The sequence below is a fragment of the Hypomesus transpacificus genome, unplaced genomic scaffold (genome assembly GCF_021917145.1).
Source record: "Hypomesus transpacificus isolate Combined female unplaced genomic scaffold, fHypTra1 scaffold_30, whole genome shotgun sequence".
In the NCBI taxonomy this organism is placed as follows: Eukaryota; Metazoa; Chordata; class Actinopteri; order Osmeriformes; family Osmeridae; genus Hypomesus; species Hypomesus transpacificus.
In genome coordinates this window covers 2289712-2308574 of record NW_025813826.1, presented here as the reverse complement: position 1 = coordinate 2308574, position 18863 = coordinate 2289712, and the positions used below count along the sequence as shown (strand labels likewise).

The 18863-nt window shown below is 46.6% G+C and overlaps 3 protein-coding genes across 4 annotated transcripts in view; 1 reads left to right on the top strand and 2 right to left on the bottom strand.

Annotated features, from left to right (window-relative positions):
• Positions 1-2524: 2524 nt before the first annotated feature.
• On the bottom strand, positions 2525-5555 carry mtx3 (metaxin 3). The gene is made up of 9 exons (XM_047015384.1): positions 5462-5555; positions 4539-4608; positions 4356-4432; positions 4097-4189; positions 3596-3778; positions 3329-3405; positions 3035-3192; positions 2868-2956; positions 2525-2787 (listed from the first exon to the last, which is right to left on the bottom strand). The coding sequence occupies exons 1-9, from the start codon at positions 5540-5542 to the stop codon at positions 2689-2691; spliced, it is 927 nt and encodes a 308-aa protein (XP_046871340.1). The 5' UTR covers positions 5543-5555; the 3' UTR covers positions 2525-2688.
• A 584-nt stretch (positions 5556-6139) lies between these two features.
• On the bottom strand, positions 6140-9895 carry snap29 (synaptosome associated protein 29). The gene is made up of 6 exons (XM_047015489.1): positions 9793-9895; positions 8757-8984; positions 8338-8531; positions 8069-8154; positions 7839-7943; positions 6140-7324 (listed from the first exon to the last, which is right to left on the bottom strand). Exons 2-6 carry the CDS (start codon positions 8982-8984, stop codon positions 7164-7166), a joined length of 774 nt encoding a protein of 257 aa, XP_046871445.1. The 5' UTR covers positions 9793-9895; the 3' UTR covers positions 6140-7163.
• Positions 9896-10545: 650 nt separating this feature from the next.
• Positions 10546-18863, top strand: part of LOC124463585 (phosphatidylinositol 4-kinase alpha-like) — a 30947-nt gene continuing 22629 nt past the window's right edge. For both annotated transcript variants that reach the window (XM_047015346.1, XM_047015345.1), the window contains exons 1-18: positions 10546-10695; positions 11424-11540; positions 12499-12592; positions 13358-13446; positions 13583-13655; positions 13740-14045; positions 14128-14276; positions 14679-14744; positions 14861-14957; positions 15084-15275; positions 15861-15961; positions 16229-16358; positions 16796-16931; positions 17114-17209; positions 17317-17500; positions 17680-17783; positions 17912-18080; positions 18313-18363. In XM_047015346.1, coding sequence (XP_046871302.1) covers positions 10597-10695; positions 11424-11540; positions 12499-12592; positions 13358-13446; positions 13583-13655; positions 13740-14045; positions 14128-14276; positions 14679-14744; positions 14861-14957; positions 15084-15275; positions 15861-15961; positions 16229-16358; positions 16796-16931; positions 17114-17209; positions 17317-17500; positions 17680-17783; positions 17912-18080; positions 18313-18363 — 2253 coding nt within the window. In that variant the 5' untranslated portion in view covers positions 10546-10596. The remainder of the gene's footprint in view (positions 10696-11423; positions 11541-12498; positions 12593-13357; positions 13447-13582; positions 13656-13739; positions 14046-14127; positions 14277-14678; positions 14745-14860; positions 14958-15083; positions 15276-15860; positions 15962-16228; positions 16359-16795; positions 16932-17113; positions 17210-17316; positions 17501-17679; positions 17784-17911; positions 18081-18312; positions 18364-18863) is intronic.

Here is an 18863-nt window from a genome sequence, read left to right as displayed (position 1 = left end):
ACTGCATAAACCTAGCCTGGCTGCCAGCCCAACTTACCCCAAACCACAAAAAAAATGTGGGTCTGGGCTAGCTCGGTTTGGGAAAAAGTATGTCCGAACAAGAGCTGTTCGGACCAATCAAATTGTCAGGGCGGGCTTTATATGATGATGGACAGATAATCAACAGTAACGTAATCAACCACGTCATGGCTAGCCTAAACCCATACTGTCTAGTCCGGGCAGACCTGTGGTGGTGTACACAAACACCACCACAGAAAGGCACACAAACACCACTGTATTTCAACGCATTTAATTTATTTGAAAATATGAGTTAAGTTGACATAGCAATACATATGTACCAAAAAACATTTTGTAGTCATTAAGGTACAAAGCACAAATTATACTGGTACCTTTCAGACATGGCCCCTTCAAACAAATAAACACATAGTAAAGTTATGAGTGTCTGTAGTGCTTTATAAAGGAACGTGTTCTCCTGTCTGAGGAGTATGGTCAGCAACCTATAAATGGGGCAGTGTTGTGAAACACAAAGGCACAGCAGCAGAAACTATAGACAACATTCACTGATCAAAACAGTAGTTTCTCTATAGTAACACAACATGAGTTACTCAAACTTAAAGGCAAACAGGGAAAAAAGTGATAAAAGGACAGGAAGTACTTTGCACATACTTGTAATCTGTGATTGGATTGTGTTGTCCTTTGTATTTTGTTCTTGGGTGAACCCTGGCTACAAAACTAGTTTCCCCTAGTGGGACAAAGAAACCTTGAACCTTGGATGTGTTGTCTGTTTCTGCTGCATGCAAAAAAAGGAACAAATACCAGTTGACTTCTCATAGAGGCACAATAAATCAGTTATAAAAACAAAATACATGTTTAAAAAGAAAAAACCTAGAACACTGTGCAATAAATGATGCAAGACACAAAAACAAAATAAATACATACAAACTTACATTGCTACAATGAGTCCCTTTGTGCCCTTGTTCACAAAAACATACACACATATTACTCTGACATTAGTGGGACACAAAACATGAATGAGGACTGCAGCGCTCCTGGGTTTATCCACACAGAGTAGACAGCCTCTAATGCCATCCACTAAAAGCCCCTGTTGAAGCCAACACCTTGACTGATATGCATCGGACAGCAGCTCACAGCTACATAAATGAATATACAATGCTTGAACTGGTTGAAAAAAGGCAGGGGTAAAGGAGATGGACCCTTCTAACAGTTATGTGACAGCAGTAACAACATAACAGGTGTTGTTACTGACAGAAGTACCAGCAGACTAGGGGTGCTAACCCTGTGAGCTGGACTGCAGATTCAGGTTTCACACAGTATTTACAGAACATCCACACAACATCACATTCTCCCTCTGTGGGAATAAATCCTAACAAACCCAGTTGACGGATCTATGTTCACACCACAGGCAAAAGAGGCCAATATTAGAATTTTAGTTTTTGGGCAATTTATGTGGTGCTAAATTTGAAACGGGTCAGATATTTTACAGTACTGCACTAGCAGGAGTCACTTGAATACAAACATGGAAGACAGCACCCCCGTCAGATGTACACTTGGCCAACACTCGCCCAAAACTGGGTTTGAACCCACCCCCTCCGACTCCCCAAGCGTGACCACTTCTCGAACGAAAAGCTAATGGTTCACTACCTCGGGTGGCCTGTATACATACCTGAGGAGTGAGTTTAATTGATCTCAACCGGCTACATGTGGATGGACAGTGAGGTGTTAGACGTCATAGGTACTCTATATAGACAAGGGTATTGAGACACCTTCAAATTACGCCTACAGGAACTTTTATGACATCCCATTCTAAATCAAAGTTTGGGAATTGAGAAAATCATATAGGTGTGATGGTCAGGAGTCCCAATACGTTCGTCCATATCATTTATTTGGGGTTTCCGTACAAGCAAAACTCAAGGGGTTGCATTGTAACTGGTCTGTGTTTAAAACCACATGGAAACAAGTGGCCAACGAAATGAGACAGCATGCTACTTGTGACGTCTTTGCTAGTATTAATTTGCACATGCGGGTCTATTTAGGACCGTGACCAGTCAACAATGGAATCTGATGTTGTCCAAATTCTTTGAATTATGTGAAAAGCCAAAGAAACTGATATTAGCAATAAATTGAGCACCAAGGCTTGCAGTATCAACATAATATGAATATAAATACTTTGGGATTGGCCAAATGTCACATTGACCCCCCCGCCAGAATAGGCAGTCCCATATGACTGCAGTCCTAACACGTGATGGATGTAGTAGCCAGACACCACCCCAGCTGGTGGGTTGGTGCAGTGGGGACTCAAACATCACTGCTTCATTTATGGTTTCCTCCCTCCAACCTTCTCAGAACCCAGAGCACCTTCATGAATGACATACTAAACATGCACAAGCCCCTCTGCTTCCACATGCTCTTCTGCTCATCCCAATAAAAACCAAACCATATTTCTTAAAAAGATATCGCTGCCATTGTGGAAAATGGAAGAATGTCTCATGATAGGAGTTGACTGTGCTGAACATTTCCCTTTAGGTCATTAGAATCCGTTCAAGGCGGTTTACATGTTATCTAGTTTTCTCCTCTAGTATCAGAAACGGATACAAAGTTATACAGCATGTCTGATGGGCCTGGGCACGTGTCATTGGCCAGGCCGGGTTTGGGGTCATAAGGGAGGGGCTAGGCCGGGATAGAGCTCTTTTCGTTGGCGTCTGGTCTGCGTTTGGCATCTGGTCTGCATGGTATGTGCTGGGGGCTGCTGCGAAGGTTATCATCCATCTGTAGCACACACCAAACTTTTGATCAGTACACACACACACACACACGCACACACAAAACACAGCATACTGCATACTGACTTTCTCAATCAGGTTGGACTCCTTGTTGACCAGCTGGGTTAGCTTCTGCAGGTTTGCATCCATTGTCTCCTGGACAGGCTGGGGAGAGGCTGGACACACACAGACACAGGCTACAGCAAGAAGAGAGAAGGACATGTAGAAAGAAGGGAAAAGTGTGTGTGTGTTACCTGGGCGACTGGAGCTGAAGTGGTTGACGAGGATGTTGTCACAGAAGTTGGTGAGGTTGGTCAGCTGTCGGAGATGACTCTGCAGTGGGCTGCTGGGAAGACTGGCTTTGTGGAGCGGAGCCAAGAAGCCAAACACAAACGCGTCCAGACTGGAGGGCCTGGATACACACGCACACACCAATCAAAGTCATTCTAGATTCAACCAATACTCAACCAATGTGCTTTCTGCACATTACCATGCATCCCTTGTCACCGTCACCCATGTCCAAACAGGCAGAGAGCAGCAGAACTCACGAGTTGCCAAAGAAGTAGTTTGCTGTCCCTAGTCTGTGAGACAGAAGATTCAGACATTCCTTAGCTTCACTGTAGATCTGAACAGAGAGAGAGACAAAAACAAGGAGAGACTAAACCCATATAGCAGTGAATAGCAGATATTATATCCTCCTGTCGTCAGCTGCATGAGCTGCAATACATGAGAGTGTTGTGTCTGTGTGTGTGTGTGTGTGTATGTGGTGTGAGTGCATGTACTGTGTGTTGTGTTTTTATGTATGTATGGTCTACCTTGCCTTCCACCTCAGTGATGCTGTATAGAGGAGATTCACTCTTAGTTAGCAGGATACGGGAGAGTGCTGCGTTGGAACGGCGACCAGGAACCAAGAAGTTGAGGGGGAAGGGAGAGCGGGAGGCGAACCAGGGCCGTGTCAGGTTAGAGTAGTTTTCTGCATCCACCCAGAACGTGTGTAACTACAAGAACATGTAGAAGACACTCCCTTAGTCGAGTGCATACACTCATACACATTTGCTTTACTCTTCTTATGAGGAATCACAATTTAGTACCATTCCAAATCACTAATGAAATTGGTCTTCTTCTGGTCCACACAATAATATCTTAACCAACACACACACAGAGGAGTCAGGAGCAGCAGGTGCAGCTGCAGCCTGATGAGAACCAACTGTTCTACATCAAGGCTGTGAACGAGGCTGGGGCCAGTGAGCAAAGCGAGGCTGCACTTATATCCACAAGGGATGAGACACACGCAGACATGCACAGTCCACACCTACCAGAGCTGGTCGTAGTTTCTCCTCCAGCAGAGCAGTGTAAGCCATGGTATCAGCTCCCTGTCTGGCTGTCAGTTCATAATCAGCATTAAACCTCTGGGAAAGACAACAGCAAACAGTTACCTTCCAGATGCGAGCTAGCTACCACTGCATTACCATGAAGATACTAGCTAGCTAGGTACTACTGGACGACCATCCAGATGCTAGGTAGGTACCCATGTCGGTGGGCATCTAGAGGTTTAGGGAGACTAAGGGAGCCCACCTGCTTCCTGAGGAAAGCCAGGATCTGAGAGGGCTCTGTCAGTGTGGAGCCCTCACACACCAACTCCGGGACTGGAGCTGCAGGGAGTGGGGACATATATAATATTGTACATTTTTCTCCAAACAGGCAGGACATTCCCATTCGAATCTAATGCAACTCTAAACCTCAAAGCTTGAGTCTTACATGTTAGAGTTCTCCATGTCCTGTCGATTGGAGAGACTGTGAGATTTGCGCCAGAAAACTTGGCATATGCCTGAAAGAAAGACAGAAAAATATTATCTACTATCTAAAGATCTAAATGTAAATGTATCTAGCATCTACCAAGACAACTACTGTTCCCGTCACAGGAATGGTGTCACCTTGCAAGGGGATATATGTAGCTTACTCCAAAGTTGTTTTGTTGTTGCCACAACTAGGCTATTACTAGCCTACTTATATTTTTCCATTCGAGGATTTCAATTGACATATTTTTTCGTTGATAAAACAGGTAAAATTCTAACTCCAAACTATTTTAGGGGGGGGGGGGGGAGGGGGAGAGCAGGTCAGATGTACCGCAGAGTTACATTTTCACTCTTCAACGCTCGATAGACAGCTAAGGTTATTAGTGTCTGTTAGGAGTGGAACTATCCAGTTGACTAGCCTACGGGATATAAGCCTACTACTAGTACAAGCACGATATGCCAAGAAGAAAGTAGTAGTCGTACCGGGGTAAACAGCAAGAAATCGTGATCGTTCTGACCTTGAAGAAATATCGATGGCATCAATAGGAATATAATCAACATAGCTATAGGCTACACAAATTAGCCAGCCACTGCTAGCAAGTTAAATAATTACCGAAAAAGCATGGTTAACGTTTCCAGAGAAACCTCTTACATAACTTTGCAGAAAGACTGGATTGTACTGAATATATCGGCCACTACGCGTTAGATGGTTCTTACTCTAGCGTTCTAGCTTTGTGATACATTTTCAAGGAACAGGCAGGAGAGCAAGGCAATGCACAGACCATGGCTTGGAAAAACATATAAAATTATTCACAACCAATGGCAAAACAAAGACGCAAAAAGCTAGTCACGCAAATAGCTTAGCTTTTCGCTCAAAGCATTTACCAGTACTATAAGAGATTCAGTATGGACAGAGGGCAAGCCCCAGTCGCCCCCCCAGCATCTCAGCTCCATGGGAGTCGCCATTATTGTTTGCTAGGATGAAGACACGGATGACGTGATTGTGCATCTGTCAAATGGTTTCGACACCAAATATATCCTTATTTCTGTCTCTCATAATATATGATTGCAGAGTGACAAAAAGTTACCAGAAAAAAAAGCTAACAGCATTTTCATCAAGCCCCGCTTGCATGAGGACATTTTTTGACAATTAAATGTTTGTATGTTGCTTTTGGATATATCCAAAGGTCTTGGATATATCTCGTCTTGGATATATCTACTCGTCTCTCTGCCTACTACAATTTAGTAGCCCTTTTAAATGAGAGATAAATTATTTCCAAAATGTTTATATCACACCCACCCGCCGGTCATATTTTTATGGTAAATTCACACGCGTAAAGGTGTTGCAGGGATTTCACGCTCTGCAAGCATGAAATATGTTCCGACGTTATGCAGTTTTTCTTTGGGGTTAAGCTTTTGTGTATCCATCCTGACAATTTAAATAGTGGACGATAATTACTAAACGTTGGGACCAGTCTGAGGAAGTCCAAAAAAAGCAGTAAACCTACTCAACTCGTCATATCATCATGCCTCCTTTCGTTTCATCTCAATTTTACAAACAAACAGTTGTGCAAAGTTTATTTTAGATTACATCTATTAGTGTAATTATAGAAATACAGACAATAAGGTAACAATAGTCTACTGAGGTTTGTGTGATTTTGTTTTTAATCTACATCAGGTACTTAAATGACGTAGCCTACAACCAGGGTAACCAAGACTAATCTGAATAATTTAGCCTGTGGAGCTTGTTATCCACACAAAACCATTATCCATGTTACAGCCAACTCAGCAAACAATTAAACAAAGGAAATAAATGAAGACATTAAAAAATAAACATCGAATTAAGATATATTTCCGTAATTCCATAAAATGTAGGTATAGAAGTGGATCAGTTTGAAGCAGACATTTCTATAGAATAACTGCACTTAATTTCATAGGAGGCCACTTCTAAGTGTGACAGTCGGATGACAGATCGACATCATCCTCAATCACACAACCCTCTAAACAGATTACATAAGGCAAATGGTCTGGAGGCTTCTAGAGGCCTAAACATGTGTGGTTCTTCTCATTCTTCACATCGATGATCCAATAAGGAGAGGATAGAGACGACACAATGGCAACTATATCTAACTGCTTTCCCTGTAATAATGGGAAAGAGGACCAGGAGGTGGACTACAGACAGTACGCCTCCTGACGTCTTCTGGCTATGCAAATGATTACAGAGAAGCTGGGTATGTGTGACACCAGAGTGATACAATCCAGAATCGTTCCACTACAGAACAGCTGTGACAGTGCAGCATATTTCTACCAGAAAACACAGACCAGAGACATTGGAAACTTTACATATGGGGGAAAATGTCATGTCAGTCATATCAAATGCGTGGATGTATAGATATTCCATCTGTAAAAGAAATGATCATGGCTTACTTGTTCATAAGAATGACTGAAAGCATTACAATTTAAAAACAGACATCTAAATCCAAGATAGGGAGTTTATGGTACAGGAATATGGAACCCAGGTAGGCAGATAGATAGGCAGATAGGTCGGTGGATCTTTGATCTGTGTCAGTCTGTCCTGAGTGTTTTTTCATTTTAGGTTTTTTAACTGCTGGTTGGTGTTGTTGATCTTCAGGTCCATCTTGTCAACCTTCCCCAGGAGTTTGTCCAGAGAGACATCCTGGTCCTCAATCTCAGACTGGAGACCCAGTCCCAAACTCTTCAACCTGCCCAGGCCCATTGACATCTCATCTGGAGGGGGACGGGGGCGACATCAAGTCAAGTTAAAAGTGTGAGGAAGCCTTCATCTAATATAGTGATGACAGCTTAGTCCACTGTGACTTACCCTTTCACATCAGATTGACACCCACCTGTATTTCAACCTTTCAATCTGTTCTAAAGACTTATTTATTCTCTTTGGTTTTTATTATTCCTTAAGCATTGTAAACAGATCTTTTGATTTCGGTACCTTCATCTACATTGTTGTATGCTTTATTTTTCTGCAATGATTATTTTACATTGTGTTCAGCCTTTGGTCAACCATGGTTGTTTTTAAACATGTTCTATAAATGTAGATTAATATCATCTAAATAATGTACACACATTGATGTGGCATTTTGTTGGTTTGTAACGTCTTATGTGTTCATGTTTTTTAGAACATGAAGGTTCTACAAAAGTTTCATATAAACACAGGTGTTGAGTGTAAAGACAGGCTGTAACACTGGCATGCGTGTTTGTGTGTGTAGACCAGGGAGGACATTGTTACCGAGGTTGTTGTCCAGAGTCTTGTGAGCATTCTGGAGGTATTGGTTCTGAGGGTAGCCGTTCCTCCTGGACGACCCATCATCTATCGACGCGGAGCCACCAAACCCTTGCAAAAAGATCAACATCGCAAAGGTTCCATCTAACTAAGGCCTTTACATATGTTCAACCACAATCATCATCTTCCTCATCGTCACTGACACGTCATTGCGTGGTTGCATTCCAGCCTTGTACCTTCGTTGTCAAGCTTCCTCAGGTTGGGGTGGCAGGCCTGGTATTTGTCCTCGTGCTGTTTACTACTGCCAAGGGCGTTCTGCAATCTAAAAGGAGGAGGTAAGAGTTAAATAGGTAATAGTTTGTGTTGATGTATTTTGTGGGAACTAAAGTCAACTATCAATCAGGCTCTGCTGACGCTAAATGGACAGGAGGTCAGTTGGAGGTCATAGGTCAAGCTGACAGTGTTAAAGCCAGGCAAAGTGTTACTAGAAGTCTGAAAGTCTTACTTGTCGCTCGCCTGGTAGGAAGGAGGTTGCTCCGGCTCTGGCTTGGTCTCAGGCTTGGCCTTGAAGTAATTCACTAGACCTCCCCACACGCTCTTGATGCTGTTGATGTGTTTCTGGCTGGTCTTCAGGTCCTGGTCCATGTTGTCCACCATCCGCTCAGACCTTTTCAGAGCCTCTCCTTGACGTATCAGTTCCTACAGAGAAAGGGAGAGAAAGGGGGAGAAAGAGAGAAAAAGGGAGGGTTTGAAATCAGAAGAGAGAAAGAGGGGAGTCACAGTTAGGAGAACTCTTGATGGTGCTGTTTAGTATCCCAGTGAGATGAACAAAGAAATAGATCCCTGAAGTTTACAGAGATGCTCTGCGTAGTGTGACTAATGAACAATGAATGTGTAGTGTTCTGAGCCAGAGAGAAACAGTACTTCTGCAGTCTCAACGCCCATCTTCTCAGACTCGTAGATGAGAGCCAGGGAGCGCTGGCTGCTGTCAACAGCGGACTTGGCCGTGTGCATCACTTCCTGTTGTAAGTATCTCTGCTTCCTCTCCGCCTCACTCAGCCCACGGTGACTTGGGTCGTCAAACCCCCCGCTTGACCCGCTTTCCTCCTCCTCCTCATCTGCAAAGGGGTTATGGGACTTGGGGTACGCCATCTTTGGGGGGGGGGGGGGAGAGAGAGAGAGATCTGTGTTGGATACTAGTTAGAGGTACGGCTGTAGACAAAGCTGGCCAGCTACACGAAACTAAATAAGGCACATTTTCGGCGTTTATGCTTGATGACATGCACATGAGCCAGTCAGCTCTGACATTCCTTATCGAATACAAAACAACAGCATGCGGCTAGAAGAACGGCAATCATTGTCTCTTCAGGTGGAGAGCATGACTGAGCCTGACTTTAACTAGTATTTGGTGTAAGTTATCGATTATCTACTTCTAAGGTAGAGAAGGACCCTGACAGCCCCTGCTGTTTACAGTTGCTAAAAAGTTGAGCGAGTCCTGTTGTTACTCCCATGAATAAGTAAAGATGTGGACACACACAAGTAAGGGGCATTATCACTACCTTGATTTCATAATATCGGAGTCAGATGGCTTGGCGGTGAGGGGGCTAGTAGTAATCAGATCGGATCGATTCCCCGCTGTGCCAAATAACGTTGTGTCCTTGGGCAAGGCACTTCACCCTACTTGCCTCAGGGGGAATGTCCCTGTACTTACTGTACAGTACTTACTGTATCAGTCTGCTAAGTCTGCTAAATGACTAAATGTAAATGTAATATAAGGCTCAAAATGCAACCAACGTTCCATTAGACACTGACGAACTAGCAAAAGCCAACTCAACAGAACAACAGAACCTTCCACCATGTAGCTACCTAGCAAACTATGTAGTTGGATAACTCTACACTGCTTGACAAACTGACATTTGTCTATTTAACACACATTACATTGGAACTGGTTTGAAGTTACCTTTGTAAACCTTTGATCGGCGTCTGGTAGTGTTGTCGTTTTATCAGCTGGTTACAAAGCAGGAACTACTTCCTGTCACGTTGCGTGACGTCGCAAGAGACAATCTGTGATCTATAGTTTTCGAGCTACTAGTGGCCCGCCGGTGCGCCGGGTTACTTTAGACGGGCGCCCCCTATTTATCTCAGTCAAAACTAGCGAATTATTTATTTAGTTCTTGTGAACATTACCATTTTTTAAGTTACTTGCTAAAGCTTGTTGTCCATTGACTTGAGCTCTACAACATTGTGAGGAAAATAAAAGAAGACTGTATGAATTATTGGCTACACGCATGCGGGTCTGGGACAGGAAGTGTGTCTATCTGATAAATGGGATGTGCCTGAACAATTTTTTTAAACTGAACTAACCGTAGTCTCTCACATTAATTTATTGACAAATTAACCGTCATTTTAAACCGGGAACACCACACAAGTTAGAGTTAGGGTTAGAATAAAATAAAATACCCCAAATGTAATGACATTTCACAAATGTATTTTGTGTGTTAAGATCCAATGTTTGAACAAAGGAATGTCTCATGTCAACCTATGTCAATCAGATTAGGGAACTACATATTTCAGAGAGAAAACTTGCTAATCGGATCACAGGGTTCAAAATACTGCAGCCCCCACTTTTTCTTCAAATATCACAGCTGTGTGTGTGTGTTTTTGCGTTGCGCTGAATGTGCCATCAGTGTTGCCGTACTGCGACGCTGTCTCCGCCAGCCCTCACCTCTCCTCTCTGTTCTCTGGTGTTGATGTTGGGGTAAACATGTCGGTACATAGAGGTGTAACCAGAGGGTTCTACTTCAACACAGTACTGTCACTAGCCCGTTCATTGGCGGCAAACAGACCTACGCCCCTCGAAAAGGTAAGACACATTTCTCAAAAGTCACCCGTCAGTTAACAGTCAGTCTAATAGTTAGGAACATAAGTTGTTTGAAAGAGCGTTTGAATGCACGTCGCTTCCGCACAGACGGCGGTGTTTGGTTCAGTAATACAGTTGAAAGGCGTCTACGTGGAACGTTTGCTCATTATCACTCAGTGCAATCATTTTCCAAGCAATGTCATCTGTCTTCCTGAATGAATGATTCATTGACAATAACAAAATCATTCTTTAACAAAAAAGAGGATCTTGTAGAGATCGCTGAATGAGCTATGCTACACTGCCTTAAAAGTATTGCGCACTGCAGTCAAACAGGTTCTACGCCGAGTTATCACCCACTCAGCTTCTCTCACTAACTCAGCGCCCTATGGCCAGCTTTTCTGCCACACATTTCCAACTATTCTCAAACAGTTTTTAAACATTGGGAGTCTCTGTCTGTAGTTGGATAGAATTGCAGGCTTAACTGCGCGGTAGAACTGAATCGCAGCATCGATTCATTGTACAACATTATCTTCACTCCAGAAAGAAATGTCCTCATAAAAACACAAAATAGCCAAATAATGTATTTATTTTTACATAAGCAATCCACAACTCAATGGTTGCCAGCATTGGAACTTCTCAATGTTCTTCATCCTGCCCACCAATCTCCCAATTTGGCTTGTTCCTGACCTGCATGTGTGTGTGTGTATTTGTTCACCCCTGGCCTCCCTCAGGTCCAGAAGCTACAATGCATGTGCCCCGTGGAGTCGAGAGGCGTGTTCACGCTGGATGCTCGTCGGAGAGACGCTGTCATCGCGATCGCTGTGTTCCTGGTGGAGTCTGACCTGCAGGTGGGTGGTGGGCTGAGGGGAAGGTAGTGTGGCCGAGGGAAAGGGATTTGGGCTGAGGACTGGGGGGAAGGTAGCTGGGCCAAGGGGAAGGTGGCTGGGCTGAGGGGAAGGTGGCTGGGCTGAGGGGAAGGTGGCTGGGCTGAGGGGAAGGTGGCTGGGCTGAGGGGAAGGTGGCTGGGCCGAGGGGAAGGTGGCTGGGCTGAGAGGAAGGTGGCTGGGCTGAGAGGAAGGTGGCTGGGCTGAGGGGAAGGTGGCTGGGCTGAGGGGAAAGTAGCTCCAACTACACTTTACATTTATGCATTTAGCAGACACTTTTATCCAAAGTGACTTCCAAGAAAGAGCTTTACAAAACAGCATAGGTCACTGATCATAACAACGAGGTAGCCCCAAACATTGCAAGCAGCCAAAACATGAAGCATACATTGTGAAAAACCAAATAAGTGCCAAAGGGAAGAACCATATAAGAGCATGCAGTTAAACAAGTTACAATTAAACAACATGAAACTCAAAAAGTGCAAATACAATTAGTACAGTTCCTTCCATTCCACAGGTATCCTGGTGATAAGCTCATTACTGTAATCTGTTTCATCCCTTGTGCTGGCTGGTTAAGCTGATAACTCTCCCTGCAGTGCCAGAAGGTGGTGTGTTGATTCATCGCTCTCTCTACTTCCACTATCATGCCAAGACATTACAGTTGTGTATACACCTACAGTAATAAAACAATTTTTTTGATCGTGTACGTATGTAACAAACCCAAGTATGTAAATTGGAAACTGAACAATAGGTGTGTGTTTGAGGGATTGCCTTGTGATTTAAGTTGTAATCCTCTAACATGAGCAGTGTGTTTTTGAATAAGACTGTGCACTGTGTTTCTAGGCGTACCACTGTGTTGCCAGATAAGTAAACTCATGTACTGTGGCTTGTTTGTGAGTGTAATTTGTTGCTTTGTCCCTTGCAGCACAAAGACTTGGTTGTTCCCTACTTGCTGGGTCTGTTGAGGGGGATTCCCCGGGTCCAGTGGCTGGAGGAAAACTCTGGAAGGAGAGGAAACGGTATGACAAGCCTCTTAAAGCGTCATAGCACTCAGGTCCTACCAGAGAATAATTCAATCCCTGGATTGTCTGCTGCTGTGGGTCACTGTGCCTTCAGCGACCTCATAATCTCTCGGTTGGTGTGTCTTCTGTTGGTGTGTGTCTGCTATTTGTGTGTGCATACCAGCTTGTAGCCGCTGTGATTTACTCTGTATAAACAGTAGCCTTGCGAGAAAAACTTTTGGCACAGATTCCATGTGCTTATTGGTGCTGAAGTGTGTGGGCTGGCACATGAGACAAGATGGTGGGTTTATGTGAGCGTGTGAGGATTCTCTCTCTCTCTCTCTCTCTCTCTCTCTCTCTCTCTCTCTCTCTCTCTCTCTCTCTGTCTCTGTCTCTGTCTCTGTCTCTCTCTGTCTGTGTGCACCTTCCCCTCAGAGTGGCTCCCTGTGGGTGCGTTCGTGTGAGCTTGAGTGTGTGAGGGTTTGTCTCAGTCCCTTCTCTCTGTCCCCTCAGAAGGGCCCCCTTGTAGGCGTGTGTAGCCGAGGTGACTTGGTAAACGTACTCCTCATCAGTTTAAATACAGTCCCCCACGCCAGCAAATAGCTAGATTTTTGGTGGCGTAGCTGGTTGGTGGTCGCGCTCGTAGGTCAGAGGGCCTGAGTCCGAAGCCGTGTCGGTTAAGATCGGTAGGAAGCAAAACTGACGGTCTACGCGACTACAGCCGTTAAATGTGCTTGTAGGTGTGTGTGTGTGTGTCACAGTTCTCTCTCTGTGTCCCCTCAGGGTGGCTCCCAGTTGCAGAGACCTTCAGCTTCTGCCTGGTGACACTGCTGTGTGACGTGGCCCAGAGAGACCCTGGTAGCAGACTCCAGGTCAGATCACGCACGTTGCCTTATAGCCCATTCTTCAGAACACCTCCTAAAATCTGATCCCAGATCTGCTCTAGACCATCCTGTGGAGATGAAGAGTGCAGTCAACTCTGTGTGTGTGTGTGTGTTGTGACTGTAGATCCTGGAGGCTGTGATGGAGGTAATGCAGGGACTTCAGGACATATGCCAGACGCCCGACAATTACGAAAAAGGTAAGCACAGACATGCACACACAAACACACACTTTTACTTGAACGCCTCACCCTGACATCCCCCCCCCCCCCCCCCCCCCCCAGTCTACCTGTGCAGGTACGTTGTCCCCTGCCTTCTGGGCGTGATGAGGGCCTTCGGTCGCTACAGCAACACGGAGGAGTCATTGCTGTCCAAGCTGTTTCCCAAGGACAGCCCCCAGGCGCCCCTAGTTACCGAGGAGACGGAGGCAGTGCGAAGGAGGTCCTTCAATGACTTCCGCTCCATCCTGCCCTCCTCCCTGCTGACAGCATGCCAGAGCGACACGCTCCGCAAGCGCAACGGCTCCGCCCCCGACCCGGGGGGCCCCTCCCCTGTCTCCCCTACCACTCCTGGACCGCACTACTTTGAAGGTGAAGGCAAGGAATGTGTACGTGCGTGTATTTGTGTGTGTGTTTCAGGCCTGAACACTAACCTCCACCCCCTCCCTTCCAGGGTGCTACCGACCAAACAACAGCAGCGTGGATCCTGACTACTACTTCTGCACGGTCAGCTCCAGCTTCTCTGCGTCTCCTGCCTTCGTGGGGGCGGGAGCGAGGGAGGTTGAAGTACCTGTAGACCTGCTGCGACGCCTGCTAGGCATGGTACAGAACCACAATCCTGCACAGTACAACATAGCACAAACAACACAGTACCACTCAACACAACACAGTACAACTCAACACAACACACAATACATCTCAACACAACACACAGTACAACACAACACCAGTACATCTCAACACAACACACAGTAGAACACACAGTACAACACTACACACAGTGCAACACAACACCAGTACATCTCAACACAACACAACACACAGTAGAACACACAGTACAACACTACACACAGTACAACACAACACAGTACATCTCAACACAACACAACTCACAGTACAACACAACACACAGTACAACTTCATACAATATAACACACAGGACAAAGCTGCACAGCACAAGGTACTCCAGGGCAGGGCATCTTAATGAGTGTTGATGTCCTTCAGGTGAAGAGCTTAGTGTCAGACGAGTTCCTGAAGACCCTGGACATCATGGTGACCGAGTTCACGGAGGTGAGCACAAACACCAACCGTGTGTATGGGTGTGCATAGGTGTGTTGGGGCGCACATGTGCTTGTGTTCCAAAGTGTCGAGTATCAATGAGGATGTCGCTGTGTTTGTGCTGTCAGGCCAACCCTGGGACCAGCCTGTTCTACAAAGCCTTCAGTGACCCCCTGTACGTTTGCATATTCAAGATGCTCCGAGACACCCTCTACAACATGAAGGGTAAGACAAGCCAGGATGATGCCCTTAGCTTCGCCTCTCTCTTTTTTGTCTCTCCTGTCTTCCGCCCCTCATAGCTTTGGGGTGGAGGTAGTGTGTTTACGAGTGTGTGTTAACGCCCCCCTCCAGCCCTGCAGCCTGACTTTGTGAGGGAGGTGCATGACTTCGTCCTGGAGCAGTTCAGCAGCAGCCAGTCGGAGCTGCAGCGCGTCCTGCACACCTCGGACGCCACGCTCGGAGAGCCCAGCCCGCTCAAGCTGCGCTGCCAGGCCAACGCCGCCTGTGTGGACCTCATGGTCTGGGCCGTCAAGGACGAGCAAGGTGAGGGAGGACGACAGGAAGCTATAGGGGAGGGAGGACGACAGGGTGGACGACAGGAAGGTATAGTTGAAGGAGGATAACAGGAGGGATGGGTGAGGGAGGATAACAGGAATGTATAGGTGAGGGAGGATGACAGGGTGAGGGAGGATGAAAGGGTGAGGGAGGATGAAAGGGTGAGGGAGGATGACAGGGTGAGGGAGGATGACAGGAAGATAAAGGTGAGGGAGGATGACAGGAAGGTATAGTTGAAGGAGGATGACAGAAAGGATGGGTGAGGGAGGATAACAGGGTGAGGGAGGATGACAGGGTGAAGGAGGATGACAGGGTGAGGGAGGATGACCGGAAGGTATAGGCGAGGGAGGATGACAGAAAGTTGGGGCGGTGCCCTCCCTAGGTCCTACTGTGTACCAGGGGTTCATCAGACTGCACCCATATCATCTGATCCTTTTGTGTGTTTAGACCCCAACCCTGTCTGGAACTCGTGCTAGAGTCATATGACAAGACCACGTCCTTGGGTCGACTGCGGTAGTTTCATTCTGATCCCTTCCTCTTCCTTTCTTCCTGTTCCTCCCTGGCCTTGTGTAGGTGCTGAGAACCTGTGCACCAAGCTGTCTGAGAAGCTGCAGTCCAAAACCTCCAGCAAGGTCATCATCGCCCACATGCCCCTGCTCATCTGCTGCTTGCAGGTAAACCACCCCTCTGCCCCACTGTTGGCTGTAGGCTCTTGGATGATAGCAGGCTTATCAGATAGGTATCTATCAGTGGTATAGCATTTGACTGCTGATAGAGAGCTAACAGGTGCACTGTGGATGAAAGCGTCCACTAAATAAATGCCTTGTTAGCAGGGGGGCCGCTCGTTAGTGGGATCAACTCTTTGCGGTCGATAGAGAGATGGCAGAGCCGGAAAGCTAATTGGTGTAATTGTAGGTTATTTGTGTGTGTGTGTTTTCCAGGGTCTGGGCCGCCTGTGTGAGAGGTTCCCTGTGGTTGCACACTCCACCACCACCTCCCTGAGAGACTTCCTGGTGGTGCCCTCCCCCGTCCTTGTCAAGCTCTACAAGTACCACAGCCAGTACTGCACAGGTACCTATGACAACCACAGCCAACACAGGCAACTATGGCAACCCCTGTTGATACAGCAAGGTCACTGGTAACCCTGGCTGGTACAGCTAGATATCTACAATACCCATGGCGTGTACAGCTGGGTAACTATGGCAACCCCCACCAGTACCACTAAGTAACGAGAGTTCCCTGCACAGTGAACTGATGCCTGATACTGTAGTCCACTGAAGAAGGGCATTGCTGATATTGATGCACCCAGTTTGTCCATGAACACATCACATCTCTATCCCAGTCATTGATTTGCCTTGCAGTCCTGACCAGGCCTGCTACTGTAACCACTAGACTGGCCGTGTGACATTATGGAACATCTGCTTGTCCTGTCGGCTGTTACATGTGATCCCTCCCTCCCTCCTCCTCCTCTTCTCTCCAACTCTTTTTTTTCTCTCCCTTCCTCACAGCCCCAGGGACTGGGGAGATCAGGATCAATGTGATTAATGAACATTCCCAGTCCAGCTTCAACCTGCTGTCCAACAGGAAGGACCAGCCGTCTATGTACGAACAGCTCCGGGACATCTCTATTGACAACATCTGCAGGTCAGAGAAGTGCCCTGCTCTTCCCACTGGTCCTGCCGTTAGAAATCAATCACACAATATGCCACGTATTCTCATTCTCTCGCTCTCTCCCTGCCCACCTCCCCAGTCTTTCTGTTAGAAGAAAAGAGACAAAGTCATGTAAGTCTCCTTCTGTCTGCTCCCCCCCTCCCTGATCCTCACAGGTCTCTGAAGGCAGGCCTCACCATGGACCCAGTCATAGTTGAGGCGTTCCTCGCAAGCCTGTCCAACCGCCTCTACATCTCCCAGGAGAACGACAAGTAAACACCACCGACCGCCACCCCCGTCCACATCTAGCGCGAGGCAGAGTGATTGATGGCTCCCCCTTCTGTCGTGTGTGTATCCCCCCCCCCCCCCCCGCCACCAGGGACGCCCACCTGATCCCGGACCACACCATCCGGGCACTGGGCCACATGGCTGTGGCTCTGAGAGACACGCCCCGGGTGATGGAGCCCATCCTCCAGATCCTGCAGCAGAAGTTCTGTCAGCCGCCGTCGCAGCTCGACGTGCTGATCGTCGACCAGCTGGGCTGCATGGTCATCACGGGGAATGTAGGACATGTGCACACGCGTGCATACTCAGGCCCCACACACGCGATCGCAGATCCATACAAACACACTCGCACACAGACCACCCCAAACCCACAGACACTCACCAACCCCAACACACACACACACACACCAGCATTCCCCAGATTCCTCACATGTTCCCACTCTTTTTTTCTCCCCAGCTATACATCTACCAGGAGGTATGGAACCTGTTCCAGCAGATCAGTGTGAAGGCAAGCTCTGTGGTCTACTCTGCCACCAAAGACTACAGAGACCATGGATACAGGTCTGCTGGGAATCTCTGGACCATCCACCCATCTCGCATTGTGTGTGTGTGTCTTATTGTAATATCTGTTTGAGTATGTTTGTGTGGCCAACTGTGTCTGTGTCCGTGTGTGTGTGTTGCGTCCCTAGACACTGTTCGCTGGCTGTGATCAACGCTCTGGCCAACATTGCGGCCAACCTGCAGGGGGAGCCGCTGGTGGATGAGCTGATGGTGAATCTGCTGGAGCTGTTTGTCCAGCTGGGGCTGGAGGGCAAGAGGGCCAGCGAAAGGGCCTCAGACAAGGGCCCCGCGCTGAAGGTGCACAGACACGCGCAATGCCTGCATGCCACGCACACACATCGACACAACATGCCCACAGACACACTTTTGCCAGTCGCACACACGAATTGCTCACACATACACGCTCAGACACCCAGACAAAAACACGTGCTAGATGAAATGGTTAATCGACTGGTCGTTCCTCCCTTCCTCTCATGTCCCTTCCTCTCATGAGTAGAGGTTGTCGTAACTCTTGTTCCTCCTTCTCCAGGCCTCTAGCAGTGCAGGCAACCTGGGGGTGCTCATCCCAGTCATCGCTGTGGTGAGTGACTCAACACAGGGCAGCCAGCGGCCTACTGTCACACATCATCCGCCTCAGCTTCTCACACACTCACTTCTCAAACCAAGGCCAATAAAACAATAGAAAAATGTGTCGTAATTGATACTTCATCAGTAGCCATTAAAAAATAGCTTGACTGATTTTTTTTATTTTTTATTATCCTGGTCTATATCAATAATAGGTTGTTAAAATGATTCTCTAGTTGTTGAAATCGTCTGAAATGAAAAAAATATTGTCAAGACACTTTTCAGCTATATCGCCCGGCCAAGAGGCTGTCAGGATCCATTAAACGGTAGCTGTAAATTGTAATGAGTAAATTATTAATTTTGTATTATATTACACAAATCCCATATATTTGAGGTTACACAAGTAGTGGTTTTGCATACAATCGACAATAGGTTTCACTTCCACAAGTTTTACAATATAGGATGTGTGCTGTACATACTTTTCTAAACGTTTCTGCCTCAATCTATCCAAATTCC